Source organism: Oncorhynchus kisutch, linkage group LG17 (assembly GCF_002021735.2).
Source record: "Oncorhynchus kisutch isolate 150728-3 linkage group LG17, Okis_V2, whole genome shotgun sequence".
NCBI lineage: Eukaryota > Metazoa > Chordata > Actinopteri > Salmoniformes > Salmonidae > Oncorhynchus > Oncorhynchus kisutch.
Window position 1 is genome coordinate 73,387,666 of NC_034190.2, and position 23,511 is coordinate 73,411,176.

The 23,511-nt window shown below is 42.2% G+C and overlaps 1 protein-coding gene across 1 annotated transcript; it reads left to right on the forward strand.

Annotated features, from left to right (window-relative positions):
• The first annotated feature begins 574 nt into the window (after positions 1-574).
• On the forward strand, positions 575-22,606 carry LOC109908277 (junctophilin-2-like). The gene is made up of 6 exons (XM_020506880.2): positions 575-1,498; positions 4,032-4,866; positions 15,598-15,716; positions 17,762-18,681; positions 19,686-19,782; positions 21,490-22,606. Exons 1-5 carry the CDS (start codon positions 1,120-1,122, stop codon positions 19,764-19,766), a joined length of 2,334 nt encoding a protein of 777 aa, XP_020362469.1. The 5' UTR covers positions 575-1,119; the 3' UTR covers positions 19,767-19,782; positions 21,490-22,606.
• Positions 22,607-23,511: the final 905 nt, after the last annotated feature.

Here is a 23,511-nt window from a genome sequence, read left to right on the forward strand (position 1 = left end):
GCAAGCCTCAAGGCGGCGTAAAACTAAGTGTGCAAATCAAGTGCATAATGAACGAATGGGTGTGAAATATATGAAATGTTTCAATAGAAATTCGGCCACTGTAAATGGCAGAAATGCAAGTTTTAAGATGCGTCAAATGAATAAGCAATAAGAGTGTGGTTGCAGCTAAGTTTTAGTACAATTTGGTTGAGTATTTAACGTTATAGCTTACTTATTTCCCATCCAAGTCGTTGTCTACTGGTCCCAGTAAAGGGAATTTTAGCAGTGCTACTATTTAGCAATTACTAAGCTATTACGCCATCTTTTAAATATTTTGACATTATACTTTCACCATACGTTGTTGGTGGTGCATAATTGGTTGAAGCGTTAAATAGAAGATTGGGGCCTATTTTAAATGCACTAGATTAGAGTATGTGGCTGTAGATAGACCATATGCACGCCCAACCCCGAAGTGGCAAGTGATCTGGCATCACTCCTTGCAGCAGCGTAAGGATTGGGTTGTATTTTTGGAACAGTGTGTGTGGATCTGGTCGCCTTGTTAGGTCTGCTAAAACATTTCCAATAGCACCAACTGTTTGGTGATAGCAGCGCCAGTGAGGGGAGGCAGGGACAGGGGAAGGGGCTTTTCTATGGCCACCTTGGAAAGCCATGCAAGATCCCTGGCTCAACCAGAAAAAGAAGACATCCAAAAACTGTTCAACTAAATAATCGCATATTAGTAGGAAAAACAACCGTAACAAATCTTACTCAGTCAGCACAGAGCCTTTATGAAGTTCATGAATCTGAAATCGAACAGCGATCAATAGAAGAAGAGTACTGAAATAATCCAAGAATAAGAGATAATTAAGTAGACTAAAATGCGCGTCTGAAACAAATTGATTTGAAGTGTCTATAGAGTGCAAGGCTACATGGAAAATACCCAAAAAATATTTAAGAACAATACAAAGAACATATTCTAAGCACAGTGCCAAGGATCTCTTAAATCGTTTTTGATGACAGGTGAAGGCGGATCCATTCTGACAGAAAATATTTGATCTTTACCAAGATTTTCAAAAAGTCATTGATTTGACTCCGCCTTTAAAACTACATTTTTTTGTCTGCAGTCACAGAAGGGAAGGTATGAGTGGAGGTCGTTTTGAATTTGATGATGGTGGAGCTTATTGTGGTGGTTGGGAAGGTGGCAAAGCCCATGGGCATGGGATCTGCACCGGACCTAAAGGACAGGGCGAGTTCTCCGGCTCCTGGAATTACGGGTTTGAGGTGGTTGGAGTCTACACCTGGCCAAGCGGAAACGCCTATGAAGGCTTCTGGTCGCAAGGGAAGCGCCATGGTCTTGGAGTTGAGACGAAAGGACATTGGGTTTACAAGGGAGAATGGACTCATGGCTTCAAGGGGAGATATGGCTTGAGGCTGAGTGTTGGTAGTGGGGCAAAGTATGAAGGAACATGGAATAACGGATTGCAAGATGGATATGGCACAGAGACCTATGCTGATGGTGGTATGTTTTTTATTCCTTTATTTATATGTTGTCCTGAATCTGGTGGAGTACTTCCTAGACACATCATGTACTTCCTAGACACAACATGGGAATGTTGCATTTGTAATATGTAATAACTGTGTAATAACAATAGCACATCTATTAGCCTCATTGACATCTGTCATACCTGACATTTAACATTTGAAGAAGGTAAAGGGTAGAGGTAGTTAATTACATAGGACAGGTATGCAGTTTTGGTTTCTGCTGATATATCCAGGTGCAGCTGAGAATATAATAGCAGGAATATGAGTGATTATCAATAAAGCATAGTGGGCTATACACTACACTACAATACTAATGTTCCATTTGGGTGTTTTATGAGAGAATGAGTGACTCAAGCTTGCAGCAGTGAACCAAGGAGAGGAACCCAAGTGTTGCTGCAGATGGTCCATTGGGATCTTGCCCATTCCTAAGGGCCTCTTGCCAAACGATAGTGGCAGTGGATGGTGCATTAGCGGTGTGTGTCCATACATAGTGTGTGCTATGTTGTGGGATGTTAAGCTGGGTTTTTATGTGGAAGTTATTGTTTCAATTGCTGTCACACGAACGAACACGCGTGCAAACACACAAACACAATAAGTCGTGGGCCTAGAGTAAAAGTGCGGATCTAGAATCAGGTCCCCCACTGTCCATGCAATTGTATTCATTATGAGCTAAAAGGAAAAAGTGCACTCCTACTCTGAGACATTGTATGGGCCCCAAAGAACCGGTGGGAGTAAATGAAAGAAACAGGAGGAGAAACACTGATTGCTCTACTGTTGAATGAACTAATAGTCAGAGGAGTTGACAAACACACATACAGTAGAGATCTCGGACCAAGCTATATTGTCCTCATACTGGCACTACACTTGAACCTGCTGAGAGATCACACCAATGATATTGGTGGCAGTGCTGTCTGTTTAAAGCCCCTGGTGCCCTCAGTAGCTGACTCATCAGTTTTGGGCCCTTTTGATTGGTTGATTGTGTCAGGAAGTAATAATAGCCCAGCAGACGGCCTAGCTATAGCTACAGCCGATGGCATCCAGACACATGTCTGATTTTGCATGAGAGACCCATGATTAGTTTGAGCTACATTAATAACTTTAGTTGAACTACAGACTTTCCAACTACCCTGAACAAAAATATAAACGCAACATGCAACAATTTCAAAGATTTTACTGAGATACAGTTCATATAAGGAAATCAGTCAATTGAAATAAATTCATTAGGCACTAATCTATGGATTTGTTGGTCACAGATATCTATTTTTTTTTAAGTATGTGTGTGGATCAGAAAACCAGTCAGTATCTGATGTGACCACCTTACATAGAGTGGATCAGTCTGTTGATTGTGGCCTGTGTAATGTTGTCCCGCTCCTCTTCAACGGCTGTGCGAAGTTATTGGATATTGGCGGGAACTGGAACAGGATGTCGTACATGTTGATCCAGAGCATCCCAAACATGCTCAATGTGTGACATTTCTGGTGAGTTTGCAGGCCATGGAAGAACTGGGACATTTTCAGCTTCCAGGAATTGTGAACAGATCCTTGTGACATGGGGCCATGCATTATCATGATAAAACACGAGGTGATGGTGGCGGATGAATGGCACGACAATGGGCCTCAGAATCTTGTCACGGTATCTCTGTGCATTTAAATTGCTATAGATAAAATGCAGTTGTGGTCGTTGTCTGTAGCTTATGCCTGCCCATACTATAACCCCACCGCTACCATGGGGCAGTCTGTTCACAACATTGACATCAGCAAGCTGCTCGCCCACACAACGTCTGCGGTTGTGAGGCCACTTGGACGTACTGCCAAATTCTCTAAAACAATGTTGGAGGCGGCTTATGGTAGAAATTAACATTAAATTATCTGGCAACAGCTCTGGTGGGCATTCCTGCAGTCAGCATGCCAATTGCATGCTCCCTCAAAACTTGAGACATCTGTGGCATTGTGTTCTGTGACAAAACTGCACATTTTAGAGTGTGCTTTTATTGCCCCCAGCACAAGGTGCACCTGTGTAATGGTCATGCTGTCTAATCAGCTTCTTGATATGCCACATCTATCAGGTGGGTTAATTATCTTGGCATAAGATAAATGCTCACTAACTGGAATGTAAACAAATGTGTGCACAAAATTTGAAGAAAAAAAAATTGTGCATATGGAACATTTCTGGAATCTTTTATTTCAGCTCATGAAACACTTTACATGTTGTGTTTATATTTTAGGTCAGTGTATGATACCTACTGTATCAAACCGTATAGGCTGACTATGCCAATGCACTTTACAGTGCAGGAAAAAGTTCTGGTTACTTTATTTTACTTTCAAAACAAAACCACTCATCTTGTCTCACTGTTGAAGTGCTTGCAACTATATAAGGGTGATCATTTGGTGTGAGTTAAACAGCTAGCCAAAACATTTTCAATCAAATCAGATGCCGACAAAGCTTAATTTTTTATTGGCTATTTCTCCAGATGTTAACATATCTATCAATTCCCTCTCTTGTCTTTCCAGGCACATTTCAGGGCCAATTTACTGGCGGCATGCGACACGGGTACGGAGTACGCCAGAGCGTGCCTTACGGCATGGCGGCGGTGGTTCGCTCCCCTCTCCGCACTTCCCTCACATCCCTCCGCAGTGAGCAAAGTAATGGCACCCTGCTTCAGCAGGACGTCCCCGTCATCATCGCCACCAACGCTGCCGGCCAGGAGGCCCGAGTCACCACACCCACCCAGCTGGGACCCTCCCGGGGTGGCTTCGCCCTCACGCTCCAGGTGGACCCAGACGCCGTCAAGCCCAAGAAGAAGGGCCTGTTCCGAAGGGGGTCTCTCCTGGGGAAACTGAAGAAGTCTGACTCCCGTACTTCCTTATCCAGCGTGAGGAGCAAGCTAAGCTTCCTGGGAGCGAGGAGCGAGTCAGCGTTGAGTTCAGCGGCCAGCGATGTGGCCAGTGATGCCAACTCCACCATCAGTCTAGGAGATGAGAGCCTAGCCGGGGCAGAGGATTTCCCCCCTGTGGAGGCCGACATCGATGCCACCACCACAGAGGTTTACATGGGTGAGTGGAAGAACGACAAGCGTTCAGGCTATGGAATAAGCGAACGTTCCAGTGGGCTAAAGTATGAAGGCGAATGGCTGGACAACCAGCGACACGGCTATGGATGCACTACCTTTGCGGAAGGAGGGAAGGAGGAAGGAAAGTATATGAACAACATGCTGGTGAAGGCCATGAAGAAGAGGGTTATCCAACTGAAGGGCAGCAAGATCAGGCAGAAAGTGGAGCGCAGTGTGGAGGGAGCTCAGCGGGCGGCAGCCATCGCCAAACAGAAAGCAGAGATCGCTGCCTCCAGGTATGGAAAAGACCATGCATATTCCTTACTGGGATAGACTAGGTGATCATGATCAGACACATTTTCAGTCACACTTTTTAAATCCTTCAAGTACACCACATTTCTTCTCTATAACAACTCACCCTATGCCTCTCCTCCCACTATTCCTTTTAGCAATTCCCCAAGAAATGCACCCACAAGAGCAAGGCTCTGCTTCAATGTCAATGTTCAATGTTTTAGACACTGATGCCTACCTCTGCATAACAGTACATGGACAGGAGGGCTACTGTATGGCACTGAATGGTAAAAAATAGGTTGATGATAGCAAATAAAGACGCCATTGAATTAGATCAGATTCAGCAGTTGCAGGTGTTGCTCCTGTGATTTCTCTGGCTGTGGTCACAATAGGAGCCACAGAGAGAAAGAAGTGACTTCTTCTGTGTGGAGTCATTATATACAGCTTGTAACAGACTGAAGAGAAAAGGACAATGTCTGTGTGCCACCCTGTCTCATCTAGTCTTATTTGAAATTCTTCTGCATTCTGCATTCTTCTAGTTTTCCTGCTTCTCTTGTGTGCTATACAAGGGGTCAACCGTTGTAGTAGAAGGCTGTTCCTTGACAAATTAGCACCGCTGTTCGTTGACAGCACAGTGCCTCAAACAACGAAGGCCATTCTTTTCCTGCAGTGTATGGGGCAAAGTCAGCCATGTCACACAGAAATCAATGTCAAGTTCGACAGCGGAAGCAATGCCATGGTTTCAGTTTATTGTGCAGCCCCCCTGGCAAGGTAAGGGGGATGTCAGGGAACCAAACATACTTTTTAGAGAAAGGCCCATGTCACCATTACACCAAAGTCTGATTGATTACGTGACACCCCTCTTACCTCTGTCATTTGTGTGTGACAGTAGGCATTGTGGCTGGAAATCATTATCTGCAGTGCACTTCAATTTATATTGATACAGTACACTTTTGAGAGAGGGTGTTGGTTGAGACTCCCCTATTTGCTTAAACTGATAGGGAAGGAAATCTCTGAGGCATCTCTTTACAATTAAGTTTTGATATCAGAATATGATTTTGTTCTTTATTTACTGTAGGCCGGCTAGACCTAATTTGTCCATACATGCTTATGCAACCGACACAGAGAAACCCAGTCGCTGACTTTCAAGATGACAGAGGTTTCTTTCGTGCCTCACCATAGAAGGCAGCAGCTTTTAGATCTACTGTAAGCCACAGCAGCACCTGAAATAAGCCCTGTGTTTACAACAGTAGGTTTACATCCCAAATGTCACCCTATTGCCTTTATAGTGCAATACTTTTCACCAGGGCCCATAGTGCTCTGGTCAAAATTAGTGCACTACACCGGGAATAGGTTGCCATTTGAGACATATACTCAGGCTGATGAACTGCAGATCCTGTGCTGACTCCTAGACAGATGGAAATCTAAATATTTTGCCACTGAGACAAGCAGTATTACAAGAATTATGGGCCAAATGTGTTTTGTATTGCTTTAAGGCTCAGCTACATTATCTTCTAGACAGGCCTAGTCCCGAAGACTCCATGAATAGACATCTGAAACAACCAGAAGCCTTTTGTGGACTTACTGTGGAAACACACTTAGTGGATTAAGGACACCACAGTGGTTATAACCTGTCTGGTCTCTTGACTTTTTCATCAATGGATGAGGTCAAATCTGATTGTCCCATACATCCAGCTCATTTTAGTGGTACCCAGAATCTCTAACAGCCAGTAATGCAATAGTGATGCAAAATAATATATATTCTACTTAATCATATTGCTACTCTGGAAACAGTCATGAGAAGATTGTCACTTGTATTCTAGAAATAGAACTGGGAAGTGATTGAATCACCCCTATATCCAGAGGAGTTTTCCATTGAAGCCTTCTGCTCTGTTGTTGTGGGGTGGAGGACAGGGCAGGGCAGCTAGCCAGGATGGTATCCTTTTGCATGACGTGAACCATGTCCCTGACAGCAGAGCAGCAGTGCTCCCTGTCCACTGCACAGGCAACAGCCAAGGTGCCAGGGCCAAACAACCATCAGCCATTGTGATTAGTCAGGGGTTTATAAATACAACCTATTTATTCAGCCTGGTCTCATAGTATAGACGTATCATAATAAATGTACATCTGGGACAGTCAAATTACTAAGATATGTTACGTTTGGTATGGTTACATAAGACAGCAGTTTATTTAAGGCAAAAATGAGTGTGGTTGGTCGGGGTGGATGGGTGGGGTGTATAATGCGAATGGCTAGCAACCCTAAGGTTGCATGTTCGAATCTCATCACAGACAACTTTTGTACTTTAGCTCATTAGCAACTTTTGAACTACTTACTACTTCTTAGCTACTTTACAACTACTTAGCATGTTAGCTAACCCTGATCCTAACCTTAACCCTTTTAGCTAACCCTTCCCCTAACCTCAACCCTTTAACCTAACTCCTAACATTAACCCTAACCTTAACCCTAAGCCCTAGCCTAGCTAATGTTAGCCAGCAAGCTAATGTTAGCATTAGCCACCTAGCTAATGTTAGTCACAACAAATTTGAATTCGTAACATATCATACGTTTTGCAAATGTGTAACAAATTGTACGTTTGTAAATTCATAACATATTGTGCGAATTGCAATTCGTAACATATTGTACAGATTTATAAGAAATGCTCTGAGACGTGGTTGGTTTATTGAGACACTCAGCCGCCTGCAGGTAAGGTTAGTTAATGCTCCCTCTCTGCCCCCGTGCCTCCCTGCCCTGACTTTCAGTTAATATTTTGAGTTGTCCCTGGTATTGTGTGTGCGCACGTGTGTGTGTCTGATGTGGGCTGAGTCTCTTCAGAGTATCTGAAGGAAGAAGAGGCCACGGCTGTCTGGGACTGTCTGGGTGTAAATGACGCACAGATAGAGAAAGGCCTAGTGTCAGTACTCAGTACAAACTGGAGCCCTGACTGGCTGGCTAAATAAGGGCAGGCACACACTGTTGCTGTATCACAATCACAAGGGAATGCAGGCAACAGCTGATTGCTGTTGCTCTCCCGTCTTCCTTCATCTTTCCTGCCCAGTCACAGTAAGCCACAGCCAAAGGATGTTTTCTCTGCTAAATAGTCTACGCTCTGTCTGACACGGTAGACTAGTAACGTCACATCATAGTTTACTGTAGAAGTAGTACTGCTGTAAAACAGCTCATCAATGAATTAAACAACCAAGTCTTGCTTACTTGAATGACTACAGGCTTTCTTCTTAAGACCTAAAAATGTACTATGTTTATGGTGTTAGTATCCTCAACTAAACCTGAAGACAACATTGTGGTCTGTTGGAACAGTTTGCTAACCAGTCCCCCATGCAGTGACAAGGCTCTCAAATAGGTTTTAGAACTTACTGACTGGTATCTAGCAGACAAGAAACCAGACCTGGGTTTAAATAGTATTTGACATAATTTCAAGTACTGTAGCTGGGCTTAAATGAGCTTGCCTGGCACAATACAAACCTCACCTATCTGACATTGCAGGCAGGTAAAGCAATCCATAAAAGTATTTGAACAATTTCAAATAGTGTTTAATTAAACCCAGGTCTGCAAGTAACACACATGGACACCACAGCAGTTAGTAGCCTGGCGGACAGGCAACACATCATGGATACTGGGGCAGTCAGTAGCCTAGCGGACAGGCAACACATCATGGATACTGGGGCAGTCAGTAGCCTAGCGGACAGGCAACACATCATGGATACTGGGGCAGTCAGTAGCCTAGCAACACATCATGGATACTAGGGCAGTCAGTAGCCTAGCGGACAGGCAACACATCATGGATACTAGGGCAGTCAGTAGCCTAGCGGACCGGCAACACATCATGGATACTAGGGCAGTCAGTAGCCTAGCAACACATCATGGATACTGGGGCAGTCAGTAGCCTGGCAGACAGGCAACACATCATGGATACTGGGGCAGTCAGTAGCCTAGCAACACATCATGGATACTGGGGCAGTCAGTAGCCTAGCAACACATCATGGATACTAGGGCAGTCAGTAGCCTAGCGGACAGGCACCACATCATGGATACTAGGGCAGTCAGTAGCCTAGCTACAAATCATGGATACTAGAGCAGTCAGTAGCCTAGCAACACATCATGGATACTAGGGCAGTCAGTAGCCTAGCGGACAGGCGACACATCATGGATACAAGGACAGTCAGTAGCCTAGCAACACATCATGGATTCTAGAGCAGTCAGTAGCTTAGTGGACAGGCAACACATCATGGATACTAGAGCAGTGGAGGTAAGAGTTTGGCATGTACATTCCCACTGGGCAAAAACCTGTTGAATCAACATTGTTTCTATGTCATTTAATCCAAATAATTCACCGTGATGATATTGAATCAAGTGGGAAACTGATTGTTTTTGTAAAAATTAATCAACGTAAAGGCATTTTATTTTATTTTTTTCACTTTTAAGCTTCATCTAATGACATGGTGACATTTAATGTTGATTTCACGTTAAATTCAAGTTAGTTGACAAATCAACCAAATGTAAATCAAAACTTGAAATTGAAATGACGCTTGTGCCCAGTGGGTTTTGTCTCAATGCAGCCAATCATATGATTAGTAAATATGAGTGTTTGGGATAACACTGTCTATTCTAACCGTTGTACTGTACGTACACTTCCTCAATACCCATTTAGAGTACATTGAATGTCTATTGTCAGAATTAATGTGATGCTGAAAACTGTAAAGTAATGAGACAAACTTTTACCTGACTACATTGTCAGCAGTTTTCATGTTTACATTGTTTCAAATCAGAAGAGGTAATGAAAGTCTAATGTTGGTGTCCTTTCACCCAGAACAACAAACAGATACTGTATTGCTTGACTGCTCAGTCAAGTAGCACATCCATACTGCTAGTAGTACTGTAAAACCCTCCCACTGGCACAAGTTCAGGACCCCACTCCTCTGCAGAGCTCCAGTGACAGGCACAATGACAGAGTATCTCCTGTGACTGTCGTGTGAAGTCTGAGCTGTAGCATGACGAAAAGCAGACTGACCTAAATGTAATGTCCAGTGATAGTCATGGCTAATGAAGGCTTTTTAAGGAAAATTACATTAGCTATTATTTTTCAAATGAATGTCAAGCTAGCTTTATGTTAATGTTTAAAAATATATACTGAACAAAAATGTAAACGCAACATGTGAAGTGTTGGTCCCATGTTTCATTAGCTGAAATAAAAGATACCTGAAATTTTCCATACACACAAAAAGCTTGTTTCTCTCAAATGTTGTGCACAAATTTGTGTACATCCCTGTTAGTGATCTCGTTTCCCAAAATAATCCATCCATCTGACAGGTGTGGCATACCAAGAAGCTGATGTGCAGTTTTGCCACAGATGTCACAGATGTATCACAATGCCACAGATGTATCAAGTTTTGAGGGAGTGTGCAATTGGCACGCTGACTGCAGGAATGTCCAACAGAGCTTTTGCCAGGGAATTGAATGTTAATTTCTTTACCATAAGCAGCCCCCAACGTTGTTTCAGAGAATTTGGCAGTATATCCCAACAGGCCTCACAACCGCAGTCCACGCCAGCCCAGGACCTCCACATCCGGCTTCTTCACCTGCGGATCGTCTGAGGATGGGGTGGGGGGGTGCTGAGGAATATTTCAAGTTTGTGACGACCAACTGAGTGTCTTGCATTCACTGGCTTCTTGCCCTCAGAATAGTGCATAGGTATTTAGGTTGCAGCTTCACATAGACTTTGTTCAACAAACTTTTTGATGTGAACCAATGAGTAGAGCTGCCTTGGTTCAGGAGCAGTGAGCACTGATGATCCTATAGCCTGGGCACAGATCTGTTTGTGCTGTCTTGCCAACTCCTATGGTCATTGTTGTGCAATAGGAGTTGGCTATACAGCACAAACAGATCTGTGACCAGGCTACGTAAAACCACCAGTGTAGGCTGGTCCCAAATCTGTTTGTGCTGTCTTTCTTGACAATTCCTATGGTTATTACCGAACCATAGGAGTTGGCTAAATAGCACAAACAGATCTGGAACAAGGCTACCATCAGTAGTTCAGAAGCAATATACTAGCATTGGTGGCCCTCTCCTCATCGGTTCACTTCACACAAACAGATCTGGGATCAGGGCCTACACTGATGGTTTACTTTACAAGCAATCTAAGAGGACTGTGAGGAGTACTGCAGGTAGTCAAGAAGCACCATCTGTCATGACACTCCTCCCACGGAAAGGCACAGCACTGCCTGGCAACCCAACAGAACGGCCATTTTAGGAACCTCTAAACACTACACACCAGATCATGTTTGTTATGCATTCCTTGAAGGAGCCTGTCGTATCTGTCAACTGTTTACATTTTAGGTATATACTGTATGTTCATTGAAGTCCCACTACACTCACTATACTGTTATAACACTATACTGCTATAACTGCCATTCTAGTCTAGAAGAATTGAATTTGTTTAAGTAATCATTTTGAGTTTTAGTGTTCAAGAGTTTGTTTTATATTAAGATATCCTAGTTCATAAACTTGTAAACGGCAGATGGCCTTGTCAGCTGTTCAATCGAACAGACTCTCTGTCTCTCTGTTTGCCATTTTATCAAGACCTCAGTGTGTCTGAGACTACTGTATAAGAAACCGTGAAGAAGCCCTTAAAAGAGGGATTGTTGACATAAGAGCAGACAGTTGTTGATCTACTGTACTATATGAAGACAGGGATTCTCAGCCTCCTCAACCTAATTATTCTGTTGGGGAAGTGCTTCCCACATAATTAGGAATTAGAATACTAGAATTTTTGGACCATTCTGGAACTTTGAGGGTTTATGACATTGTCCCTCTAGTAATTTAATATGATCTCTCAACCTGGTCTCATAGACTAGATGTAACATAGTAAAGTCAATCCAGGACACTCAAATATGTATGTTGTGTTTGGTATGGTTAAGGGTAGTTGGTTGGCGTGGATGGGTGAGGGTATAGCGCAAATGTCTATCAACCCAAAGGTTGCGTGTTTGAATCTCATCACGGACAACTTTAGAATTTTAGCTACTTTGCAACTACTTACTAAATTTTAGCTACTTTGCAACTACTTAGCATGTTAGCTAATCCTTCCCCTTTAACCTAACCCTAATATTAACTGTAACCTTCACTATAACTTGACCCCTGACCCTAACTCCTAGCCTTGCTAATGTTAGCCACCTAGCTAACGTAAGCCATCTAGCCATCTAGCCACCTAGCTAACATCAGCCACAAGAAATTGGAATTCGTAAAATATCATACGTTTTGCAAAATCGTAACATATTGTACTAATTGCAATTCATAACATACAGTATGATACAAATTGTAATTTGTATTAAACATTTCAAATGAAATGGATGATGGACAGCCACAAATTAATACATACCAAATGAAAAGTGAAATATCAGACTAATTGTAGTGTCCTGGATTTACATTTACTATGTTACATCTACCCCTGAGTCCAGGTTGGATCTCTATGGTGCTGCCTACCCCTCAAAGTCTTCAAGTGGATGGATCTATTTAAAGCCCCAGTGTAACGTTACAGTATGTCAAGTATTCACGGAGTCATCACAATCAGTAAGACTCAGCCCTAGCCTGGGCCTGGGGTAGATATCAGTAGCATTGAAGCCCGAACACACTCACTCCTTCACTAGGGTTTATAATAACACACTCACTCCTTCACTAGGGTTTATAATAACACATTCACTCCTTCACTAGGGTTTATAATAACACACTCACTCCTTCACTAGGGTTTATAATAACACACTCACTCCTTCACTAGGGTTTATAATAACACACTCACTCCTTCACTATAATAACACACTCACTCCTTCACTAGGGTTAATAATAACACACTCACTAATTCAGTAGGGTTTATAATAACACACTCACTCCTACACTAGAGTTTATAATAACACACTCACTCCTTCACTATAATAACACACTCACTCCTTCACTAGGGTTTATAATAACACACTCACTCCTTCACTAGGGTTTATAATAACATACTCACTCCTTCACTAGGGTTTATAATAACATACTCACTCCTTCACTAGGGTTTATAATAACACACTCACTCCTTCACTAGGGTTTATAATAACATACTCACTCCTTCACTAGGGTTTATAATAACACACTCACTCCTTCACTAGGGTTTATAATAACACACTCACTCCTTCACTAGGGTTTATAATAACACACTCACTACTACACTAGGGTTTATTAAAACCCTGTGAGGTAACCAGAAAAATAGAAGAGAAAGTGTTGGGCAGGAGGAGGAGTCTCTGTAGATTATACAATACAGTATACATCTTGAAGTGCTGTCAAGGTCCAACATTTGATATACATTTATTTAATGCAATATGATGTAGCCATTATGCCACAGACACATTGTGCAGACACGATATACTGTATATGCATTTGATTTATTTTTCAATTAGTACACAGCAAATAGGTCAACTTTTTTAATGGAGTACCAGCAGACTGGGAATGTTCATTTATTGCATTTGCCTCTTATATAGTATTCAAATTAAGAAATAACATAATTAATAAATTCACATGATAAACTAATACTTCTGTGAATATAACATACAGGATAACGCCCCCTGGCAGTATCTCGTTGTCAGGGTTGAGGTGTTAAAGAGTCATTTATTTCTGTTCCAGTTCTCCAATGGCAGAATAGGACACCCTCTCCAGCTAATACTAATAATAAACCTTGCAACCAACTCAAATCCACACAACAGCCCTATCAAATATTTTTTTAAAGATGAAATATTGTAAACAATAATCTCTGTAGTATTTTGGTCCATCTGAGTCTGGTTTTGGATTGTTACAGTAACGTTTGTTTCTTACAGCACAACCCCTGAGTTTTTAGTTCGTACCAGTATAAATCTCTTGGACTAAAGGGCTAGCTGGCTATAAGGCATGGGAACAGACTCTTAAGTGTTGGGGATGTTCTCTTTGCTTTTTATAGTCCAGCCAAAGTATCTTTCCAAATAAATAGTAGGGGAATGATGTCTATGGGGTGCTTGGGTTTGCAGTGGCAACAGTGATCACCTAAAACCTAGTGAAAGGGTAGCAGAATTTCCCAATTATTTTCACAGACAATTGTCATGATCAATGATCAGAATCTGATTCACAATATTTCAGCTTTTAGGTCAGATCTGTTTATTTGAACATTTTAATATTTGATCACGATGACGTAAGTAGCTACAGATTTAGCCATTGTAAAGTTTAACAGACAGGGTTCACTAAACATGCACTTTTGTGGTCCTTTGCTCCGCTAGGAGCTATAACCTCTTGAGACCCAGCAATACATTTTTGTCCTGTCTAGGGGACATTCGTTTTTGGTCCGTAGGTCTAAAGCCATACATGCCACTGTGTACCTTTAGAGAGGATATTCTGGGCTTTTCAAAGATATTTCACGTGCGGGGGTGTCACCGTGTATAATTATCCATTTTGTGAGTAAAATTGTTTCTAATGGGTAAATATCTCAGGAATAGTTTGGTGAGTTTTCACATGAAATAAATAAAAGCTTGTTAATACATGTCGTGTAAATCAGGATGCTCTAACGATACTTTATACCCACTGTCCCATTTACTGTGAGACTAAATGTTTCATAATTACCATCAACTGAGTCCTAATGGCCAATACAGTGCACATATGATAAAAAGTAAATACAAATATTTGTTCAATGTATTTTTCTTTGTAACATGTTTTTTTCACCCCAAACATTTATGTGATGTAAAAAGAAAAGTATATATACAGTGCATTCAGAAGGTATTCAGACCCCACATTTTGTTACGTTACAGCCTTATTCTAAAATTGTTTTGTTTTTTAAATCTCATCAATCTACACACAATACCCCACAATTACAAAGAAAAAAATGTTTTTTAGAAATTGTGAAAATGTATTACAAATAAAACATTTAAATATCACATTTACAGAAGTATTCAGAACCTTAACTCAGTACTTTGTTGAAGTACCTTTGGCAGTGATTACAGGCTCGAGTTTTCTTGGGTATGACGCCACAAGCTTGGCACACCTTTATTTGGGGGAGTTTTCCCCATTCTTCTTTGCAGATACTCTCAAGCTCTGTCAGGTTGGATGGGGAGCATCGCTGCACAGCTATTTTCAGGTCTCTCCAGAAATATTGATTGGGTTCAAGTCTGGGCTCTGGCTGGGCCAGTCAAGGCCATTCAGAGACACTCCTGCATTGTCTTGGCTGTGTGCTTTTGGGTCGTTGTCCTGTTGGAAGGTTAACCTTCACCCCAGTCTGAGGTCCTGAGCGCTCTGGAGCAGGTTTTCATCATGGATCTCTGTACTTTGCTCCATTCATCTTTGCCTCGATCATAACTAGTCTCCCAATCTCTGCTGCTGAAAAACATCCCCACAGCATGATGCTGCACCACCATGCTTCACCGTAGGGATGGCTGGTGTAGGCCGTCATTGTAAATACTAATTTGTTCTTAACTGACTTGCCTAGTTAAATCAAGCTTACATAAATAAAAATACAACAATTGTGTGTAGTTTGATGAGGGAAAACATGTATTTAATCCATTTTAGAATAAGTCTGTAGTGTAACAAAATGTGGAAAAAGTCCAGGGGTCTGAATACTTTCCGAATGCACTGTATATAGTATATCAGGAGAATAAGGAATAAGTCAAGTAAGTCATTGTTAGGTTGGGTTTGTGGATATTGAGTAAATTAGGCTTTGTCTGTTTCCCTGCAGGACGACCCATGCTAAGGCCAAGTCAGATGCTGCCGATCAGGCTTCCCAGGCCTCCAACCACGAGTCCAGCGTCGCCAGGGTGGTGGCCAGGGAACTGTCCCCTTCCTTCTATCAGCCAGGTATGTGAAGTGGACTTCTCAACTGTATGATCCAGGGCATGATACTGACAAGAGATACAATACCCAAGAACCTGGATATCCAGGCTTTCTCACATACCTTCCAATAGCCACGTGCTGTACAAGACCTGGAAGAACAGTAATGCAATACTTTCAAGAACAGTATTTAAAAGTGAATTGAACGATATTACAAGAATTTAAAAGCAAAGTAAAGTCCTGTTCAAGGTATCTAGCATCTTGCTGTACAGACCGATAGAAAGATCTGTCTTGCTGCTGTTTCTGTTCTTTGCTTGGCTGAGGTAGGCTCTCCGCAAGGGTAGTCACCTTTGAAGGTCTAAAAAAAGAAGTGTCTTACTTGGGTAGAGGGACCATATCAGTTTCCTTACAGGTCTGTCAGTGGCCCAGGGCCACACAATGTGCCCCTGCATTTCTTTCTCCTCTCAGTCACTCACTACCCACCCAGGACACCGTGGAGTGCTTTGCAGATCTAAAAAGACACTGATAACAAGTTGTCACTGACTGTTGAGTGCCTGCCCTAAATGTCTGGGTCTTATGGTACAAATGGGCATAGCCCACTGTGAATTCCACTATCAACTATCACTAACACACAGCTGACAGGGAGAAACTAGAGGATATAATATTTCCTAGATTCTACCTGCAAGAATTGTCTTGGATCTTCTTGAATGAAAAATTGTTAGCTAAACAACAGTATGTGATCGATCTTTTCTCACTCCATCTATTAGTCTATTTGTCTGGGTCCGTGTTTGCTTGTCTGCCCTTTACGTCAGATAGTAAGTGTTTACATCAGAGCCTGTAAATAGAAGGCTCTGACAAATCAGTATTTCAAATCCTACCATGCAGAATTATGTTATAGGTTGTACATCAAGAACCAGCTCGCAGTTCATATTTCATTAGGCCTATATTACAGACTCAACTTGTTTGGATTGGCATATTGCAATTCAGCTGTTAAGATTAGGTCCACTCTGTAATATTTACAGCCTAAAGTACCATGTTTTTTTATCAGACTGTGAAAATGAGAACTATGAATAATCAATCTTAATGGGATCTTTAATGGGATCAGCAGTTGCTCTGTTTTCTCAGTTCAGCTGTAGCCCCCACATGAGGTTTTCTAGCAAGACGTTCCTGGTGTGACTGGAACTGGACTGTGTTACAAGCAGAGAGAGTGGCTCCAAATACAAATAGAGACCTTGTGATACCCCTCAAATAGAGACCTTGGTGATACCCCTCAAATAGATACCCCTCAAATAGAGACCTCGGTGATACCCCTCAAATAGAGACCTTGGTGATACCCCGGAAAATCCATCCTTCACTGTCTCCACTTCTTAGCTAAACAAATTAGTCTGATCTTTATCTAGTCTGATCTAGTCTTACATATTGGCCAAACCGGCACAGCGCGTGCGCCATCATGCGCATGTTGATTTTGTCTGTCCCCACCAGACGCTTTCATGGCACGAAGGTTAAAATACCAAAAACAACTGTGAACCATCTATATTAATTTGGGGACAGGTCGGAACACACATGAAACATTCATGGATGTTTAGCTAGCTTGCTGTTGCTAGCTAATTTGTCCTGTGAGATTTGGTTTGTTATTTTAACTGAAATGTATATGGTCCTTTCTTTCTGAGTCTTTGGAAAATTTTGACCCATTTTGAGTCCTACAAAATCTTGTGTTCTCTACTCTGACAATCCACAGATAAAAGAGGAAATTTAGTTTGTTTTTCTTTAATTAATCTCTCCTCGTTTATCTTTCAATCACCAACGTGGGTTAGTATGCTCGTGAAAACCAATAAGTAGATGGAAGAGGCAGGACTTGCATCAAGGGTCTCAAATAGAACCAAGTTCTATTTTTGCTCCTGGCTACGCAAACGCCCGTGAGCAGTTTTGATCATTTGATTGAATAACATGTATGTGTACATTTATTTTGCAACGCTCGCATGCACACAACATGGCCAGTCTAGTCAGGGTGTTAGCTTGTTGTTGAGATTAGAATCTCATCAAACATAACATTTATTCATGTTGTTCCACAGGCCCAGAGTACATGAAAAAGAGAGCATTACAGGAGATCTCAGAGGCCAATGAGCACACAGACCCTAGAATGCATGAGCAACTGTTAGCAGAGCAGCCACTGACACCTGCTGAAAGCCCAATGCTGCACGACAGGCCTGGCTCCACTCCAGCCTGCACACCCTCCCCCAGCCCGGCCATCACCCCTCCAGCATCCAGGCACTCCAAACAGGGCAGCATCAGCAAAGAGGACTCCCATCTACTCGGCCCTGCTGGCTGGAACGGGGACAAAGGTGGTGGAAGTCGGGGGAGCAGCCGTCCCAACAGCAGAACCAACAGCCGACCCACCACCCCCTCATCCAATGTGGCCACCACCACTTCCGCCCCTGCCACTGCTCCCCCTGAAGAGTGCCCCACTTCTGCCCCCATCCTTAGCAGCCAGGGGAACTCCCGCGCCTCCAGCCGCCTGAGCAACAAGATAGAGCAGGGCTCTGACCTGGAGATCAAGCCCCTGGAGAAGACGGCCTCTGAGGCTAAATTGTCCAACGCTACTCCCTTGGTAAGGACCAGTGTCACCTACTCAGAAGAAGAAGTCCCACCCCCTCATCCCGCCTCCAAAGAGTCTTCCAAAGCTGACGTCACCCCCGAGCTGAATGAGGCAGAGCCCACACAAAGAACAGAATCGGTCAATGAACGACCAGTGTCCGCTGTATCTGAGAGCAAACCAGGGTCCAGCGCTCAGTCTGTTGATAAAGTGTCACCCAAGCCATCGCCGTCACCCAAGCCATCGCCAAAACGAGAGGCCAGTCCGGCTTCAAAACCTGCCACACCTGCACTCAAACAAGCACCTAAGGTTGAACCCAAAGCGGAGGCCAAGCTGATGAAGAACATGGTAAAGAGCCCAGGTACAAGTGACGTTACAGAGCTAGATGAATATGAGCAGGTAAGGCAATTCAAGCAATTAATATCTCATGTAATGAACAGTGTTGAGAACAAATTCAGTCAAATGAAGACTCTTCTTACATGTTCTGTAGTACATTCTCCCATGACCTGAGTTCTAAAAGTAGACGCATAGCATACAGTAGGTCCTCTCTCTCCTCTAAGTGCAAATTTGTAACATTATGTTACTCTGGAGACTGTTTACTGCCATTGGTGCTGGTCTTTTAAACCAGACTAATCAGACTCCCTATCTCAGTAACCTCCCCTCCTCCTCTACTCTGTTATGTTAATAATAACCCCTCTAGTTATGTTTGTACATATTCTCAACGGCATTTACTTTTTGACGAACACAATCAATACAATTCTCCCATTACTGGTTGGGAGCGTACAAGGGAAATTATGAACAGATTACATGACAAACATTTTTCTCCAGCAACCAACAGCTACCATCAGTAGCTCTAAGTAGCTAAGAAAATTCCTATTTTGTCATCCAGATGACCAATTCCCATCAATGAAAATATGTAAATAAACATAGGTGACTGTTACATAGGTGTTTACAGAAGCAACAGTTGTTTGTTCGGAATTATTACTTCGATTTTAGATGCCGTGCAGACTAGGGGTTTGACTGGTACGTGAGCCCTAAGCAGTCTGCCCTATAAGGCATGTATTCTAGGGGAGGTTTTCCAATAGCCCAGGCTAAATGTTGTTACTAGAGTCATTACAGAATTGCTACACAGGAATAGATGCAGCTTCATTGTAAAATGTTACCATAAGGATCATTGAGATTTTATGTTCATCCCATTCATATTGCTGATGTTTTATAGATCTATAGGAGGTTTAAAGTACCTTACCGGTATATTCATTGTTCTAACAATCATTGTTCTCTCCTGCTTTCTTGACTGCTACTATCTTGAACAGGTCTGTCTTGCAGAATTTATCACAACATGATAAACCTGTATAAATAAAGGTTAAATAAAAGATTAAATAAATCTACTCTCTCTCTTTCAGGGTCCGAACACCATCGTGATAACCATGGTGATTCTGCTCAACATTGGCCTGGCCATTCTCTTCGTACACATCCTGTCATGAAACTCTGTCGACCCAGGTAACTAACACAGCTCTTAGGACTGTCCTGCCAGTTACAGATACAGTGGGGGAAAAAGTATTTAGTCAGCCACCAATTGTGCAAGTTCTCCCACTTAAAAAGATGAGAGAGGCCTGTAATTTTCATCATAGGTACACTTCAACTATGACAGACAAAATGAGGGGGAAAAATCCTTCTTCTTTAAGAGGCTCCTTTGTCCTCCACTCGTTACCTGTATTAATAGCACCTGTTTGAACTTGTTATCAGTATAAAAGACACCTGTCCACAACCTCAAACAGTCACACTCCAAACTCCACTATGGCCAAAACCAAAGAGCTGTCAAAGGACACTAGAAACAAAATTGTAGACCTGCACCAGAATGGGAAGACTGAATCTGCAATAGGTAAGCAGCTTGGTTTGAAGAATTCAACTGTGGGAGCAATTATTAGGAAATGGAAGACATACAAGACCACTGATAATCTCCCTCGATCTGGGGCTCCATGCAAGATCTCACCCCGTGGGGTCAAAATGATCATAAGAACGGTGAGCAAAAATCCCAGAACCACACGGGGGGACCTAGTGAATGACCTGCAGAGAGCTGGGACCAAAGTAACAAAGCCTACCATCAGTAACACACTACGCCGCCAGGGACTCAAATACTGCAGTGCCAAACGTGTCCCCCTGCTTAAGCCAGTACATGTCCAGGCCCGTCTGAAGTTTGCTAGAGAGCATTTGAATGATCCAGAAGAAGATTGGGAGAATGTCATATGGTCAGATGAAACCAAAATATTACTTTTTGGTAAAAACTCAACTCGTCGTGTTTGGAGGACAAAGAATGCTGAGTTGCATCCAAAGAACACCATACCTACTGTGAAGCATGGGGGTGGAAACATCATGCTTTGGGGCTGTTTTTCTGCAAAGGGACCAGGACGACTGATCCGTGTAAAGGAAAGAATGAATGGGGCCATGTATCGTGAGATTTTGAGTGAGAACCTCCTTCTATCAGCAAGGGCATTGAAGATGAAACACGGCTGGGTCTTTCAGCATGACAATGATCCCAAACACACTGCCCGGGCAATGAAGGAGTGGCTTCGTAAGAAGCATTTCAAGGTCCTGGAGTGGCCTAGCCAGTCTCCAGATCTCAACCCCATAGAAAATCTTTGGATTTTCTGTAGAGGAGATCTGCATGGAGGAATGGGCCAAAATACCAGCAACAGTGTGTGAAAACCTTGTGAAGACTAACAGAAAACGTTTGACCTCTGTCATTGCCAACAAAGGGTATATAACAAAGTATTGAGATAAACTTTTGTTATTGACCAAATACTTATTTTCCACCATAATTTGCAAATACATTCATTAAAAGTCCTACAATGTGATTTTCTGGATTTTTTTTCTCATTTTGTCTGTCATAGTTGAAGTGTACCTATGATGAAAATTACAGGCCTCTCTCATCTTTTTAAGTGGGAGAACTTGCACAATCGGTGGCTGACTAAATACTTTTTTGCCGCACTATATACACTGAAAGGCCCCATGTTGCTTTTGTTTCAAGCAGTCGAAACACAATGGCGCTCAACTTCTTACCCTTGCAACATGTAAGGAAATGTCTGTTTGATCTGATTACACCAAAAGTTACTGTTTTGACTCTGAGGTACTTCAAGGTGATAATTATGATGAGACATATTAACTTGTCTTCATATTTGTTTTGTCTGCTTGAACTTTTTCCCACAGGTGACCAGCTTGCATTGGTGTTGAGGTAAGATTGCCCACATTTTTAAGCAAGGATCATCCAGAACAAAGAGACTACCAAGAAATTCAAGCCTTATATGGAAGGAAACTGACAACAGCTTCTCCACACACAGCCTCTTGTGACTGTGTTGAAGCTCTTTAAGGCCAAACTAATTTTCAGAGTCTTGGAATATCTGGAGCCGAATTGAAGGATTTATGAATCCTTATGAATCAAGACTGAAGGACATCAATGAATCTGAATGTCAGGAAGAGGGTCTGAATGGACACAGTGCTTGTAAAGGGTGGATCCACTGGTGAGTTTCAGTATCTACACTGGAGATGTTGTTGCATGTTATACACAAGTTAAGTCTACGCTCAACGGTTTAACACCGACAGATTAGAGTGGTTGTTGACTGGACAGGTGAGGTTGTGTTCACACAGTTAGCCCAATTCTGATATTTTTTCCTCTAGCTGGTCTTTTGACCAATCAAATCAGATCTTTTCACATCAGATTTTGTTTTTTTGGAGATGATCTGATTGGTCAAGAGAGCAATTAGTTAAAAAAAATATCAGATTTGGGCGGTCTGTCTAAACGTAGCCTAAGTGTCATTAAATAATTAGTTTTGTAATTAGATATTCATTTAACTGATAGCTTGCCTATAGAAATGTAGTCTTTTGGGGCGGCAGGGTAGCCTAGTGGTTAGAGCGTTGGACTAGTAACTGAAAGGTTGCAAGGTCGAATCCCCGAGCTGACAAGGTACAAATCTGTCGTTCTGCCCCTGAACAGGCAGTTAACCCACTGTTCGAAGGCCGTCATTGAAAATAAGAATTTGTTCTTAACTGACTTGCCTAGTAAAATAAAGGTACAATTTAAAAAATAAAACAAATTAAATAGTGGAAAATCTCAAATAAACTGAATATCCATCACTAATTTGTTCCTTGAAATTTAGTTTGGTAGATCAGGTTTTCCCAAACACTGTCCTCTGGATCCCAAGGGGTGCATGTTTTGGTTTTTGTCCTAGCACTACACAGCTGTTTCAAATAATCAACTAATCCTCATTTGAATCCGCTGTATAGTGTTAGGGCATAAAATGGAAACTTGCACCCCTTGGCCGAGTTTGGGGGAGGGGGGAGGGAGGAGGGAGGAGGGAGGAGGGAGGGGGGGGGGGGGGGGGTGTAATACTCAGTGTTGCAATTTATATATTATGCCACCATTAGATTATCTGTTTTCTTTTTTGCCATATTCTCAGCTTTCTTCAGTAGACATCAGTAAAGACATCTCACAGTCTCTTTGACATCACAGGGCTCCTGTAAGACATGAACTACAGAATATAGATTCGACAATGTCTGAGAATCAGTGATTCTTTTAACCACAATGGCAACACAACCCACCACAGCAGTGCAATGTCATGTACGGTTATGTTTTCACATCAAATATTCGCTTTCCAAGGCAAATGTTTGAGTGAGTCACACTGGACTTGTGTTTAAAACAATATCTGTAACGGGACTGGTACTGCACTAATAAAAGGTGTTGTATAATTCAGCAAGAGGTTTTCAAATGACACAGAATAGAGGATACATTTTAGGACTTTAACCAGTGTGTGTGGTATTGCATTTCTGGTGTAATGTCTAATGTATGTAAACTGTTTTCTGTTTGTCTGATCAAAAGTAAGGTAAAGCACCCTATTTTATGGTTTGACGTCAATAAAAGCATGACTCAATGGAGTCACAGTGACAGACGTGGGCGGGTGGGGGGTCAATTCTGTCTAAACAATTGGGGAACACTTTGTGAAGATTTTGAGAGGGTAATTATTTGAACAAATGGGTTTGCTTTGTTAGAATGTAATTGTGAGCAGTTGTTTAGGGATTTTGTTGGTCTGTATGTTTGAGTAGGTCACACTATTTAAAATGCATTTCATTCAGAACAAACAGCTTGCGCTTCAAAATCAATTAAGCAGATTTTCCTCCCAACTTTTGTAAGCATCTGGGCACTGTTTGTTTGTGTGTGTGTTTTTGTACCTTTTT

Bases quoted from the DNA above. Each gene is read 5' to 3' on its own strand.
- LOC109908277 (XM_020506880.2), top strand. From the start codon at position 1,120: ATGAGTGGAGGTCGTTTTGAATTTGATGATGGTGGAGCTTATTGTGGT. The intron at 1,499-4,031 runs GTATGTTTTTTA...TTGTCTTTCCAG, and splicing joins AGAGACCTATGCTGATGGTG to GCACATTTCAGGGCCAATTT. The intron at 15,717-17,761 runs GTATGTGAAGTG...GTTGTTCCACAG, and splicing joins CCCTTCCTTCTATCAGCCAG to GCCCAGAGTACATGAAAAAG.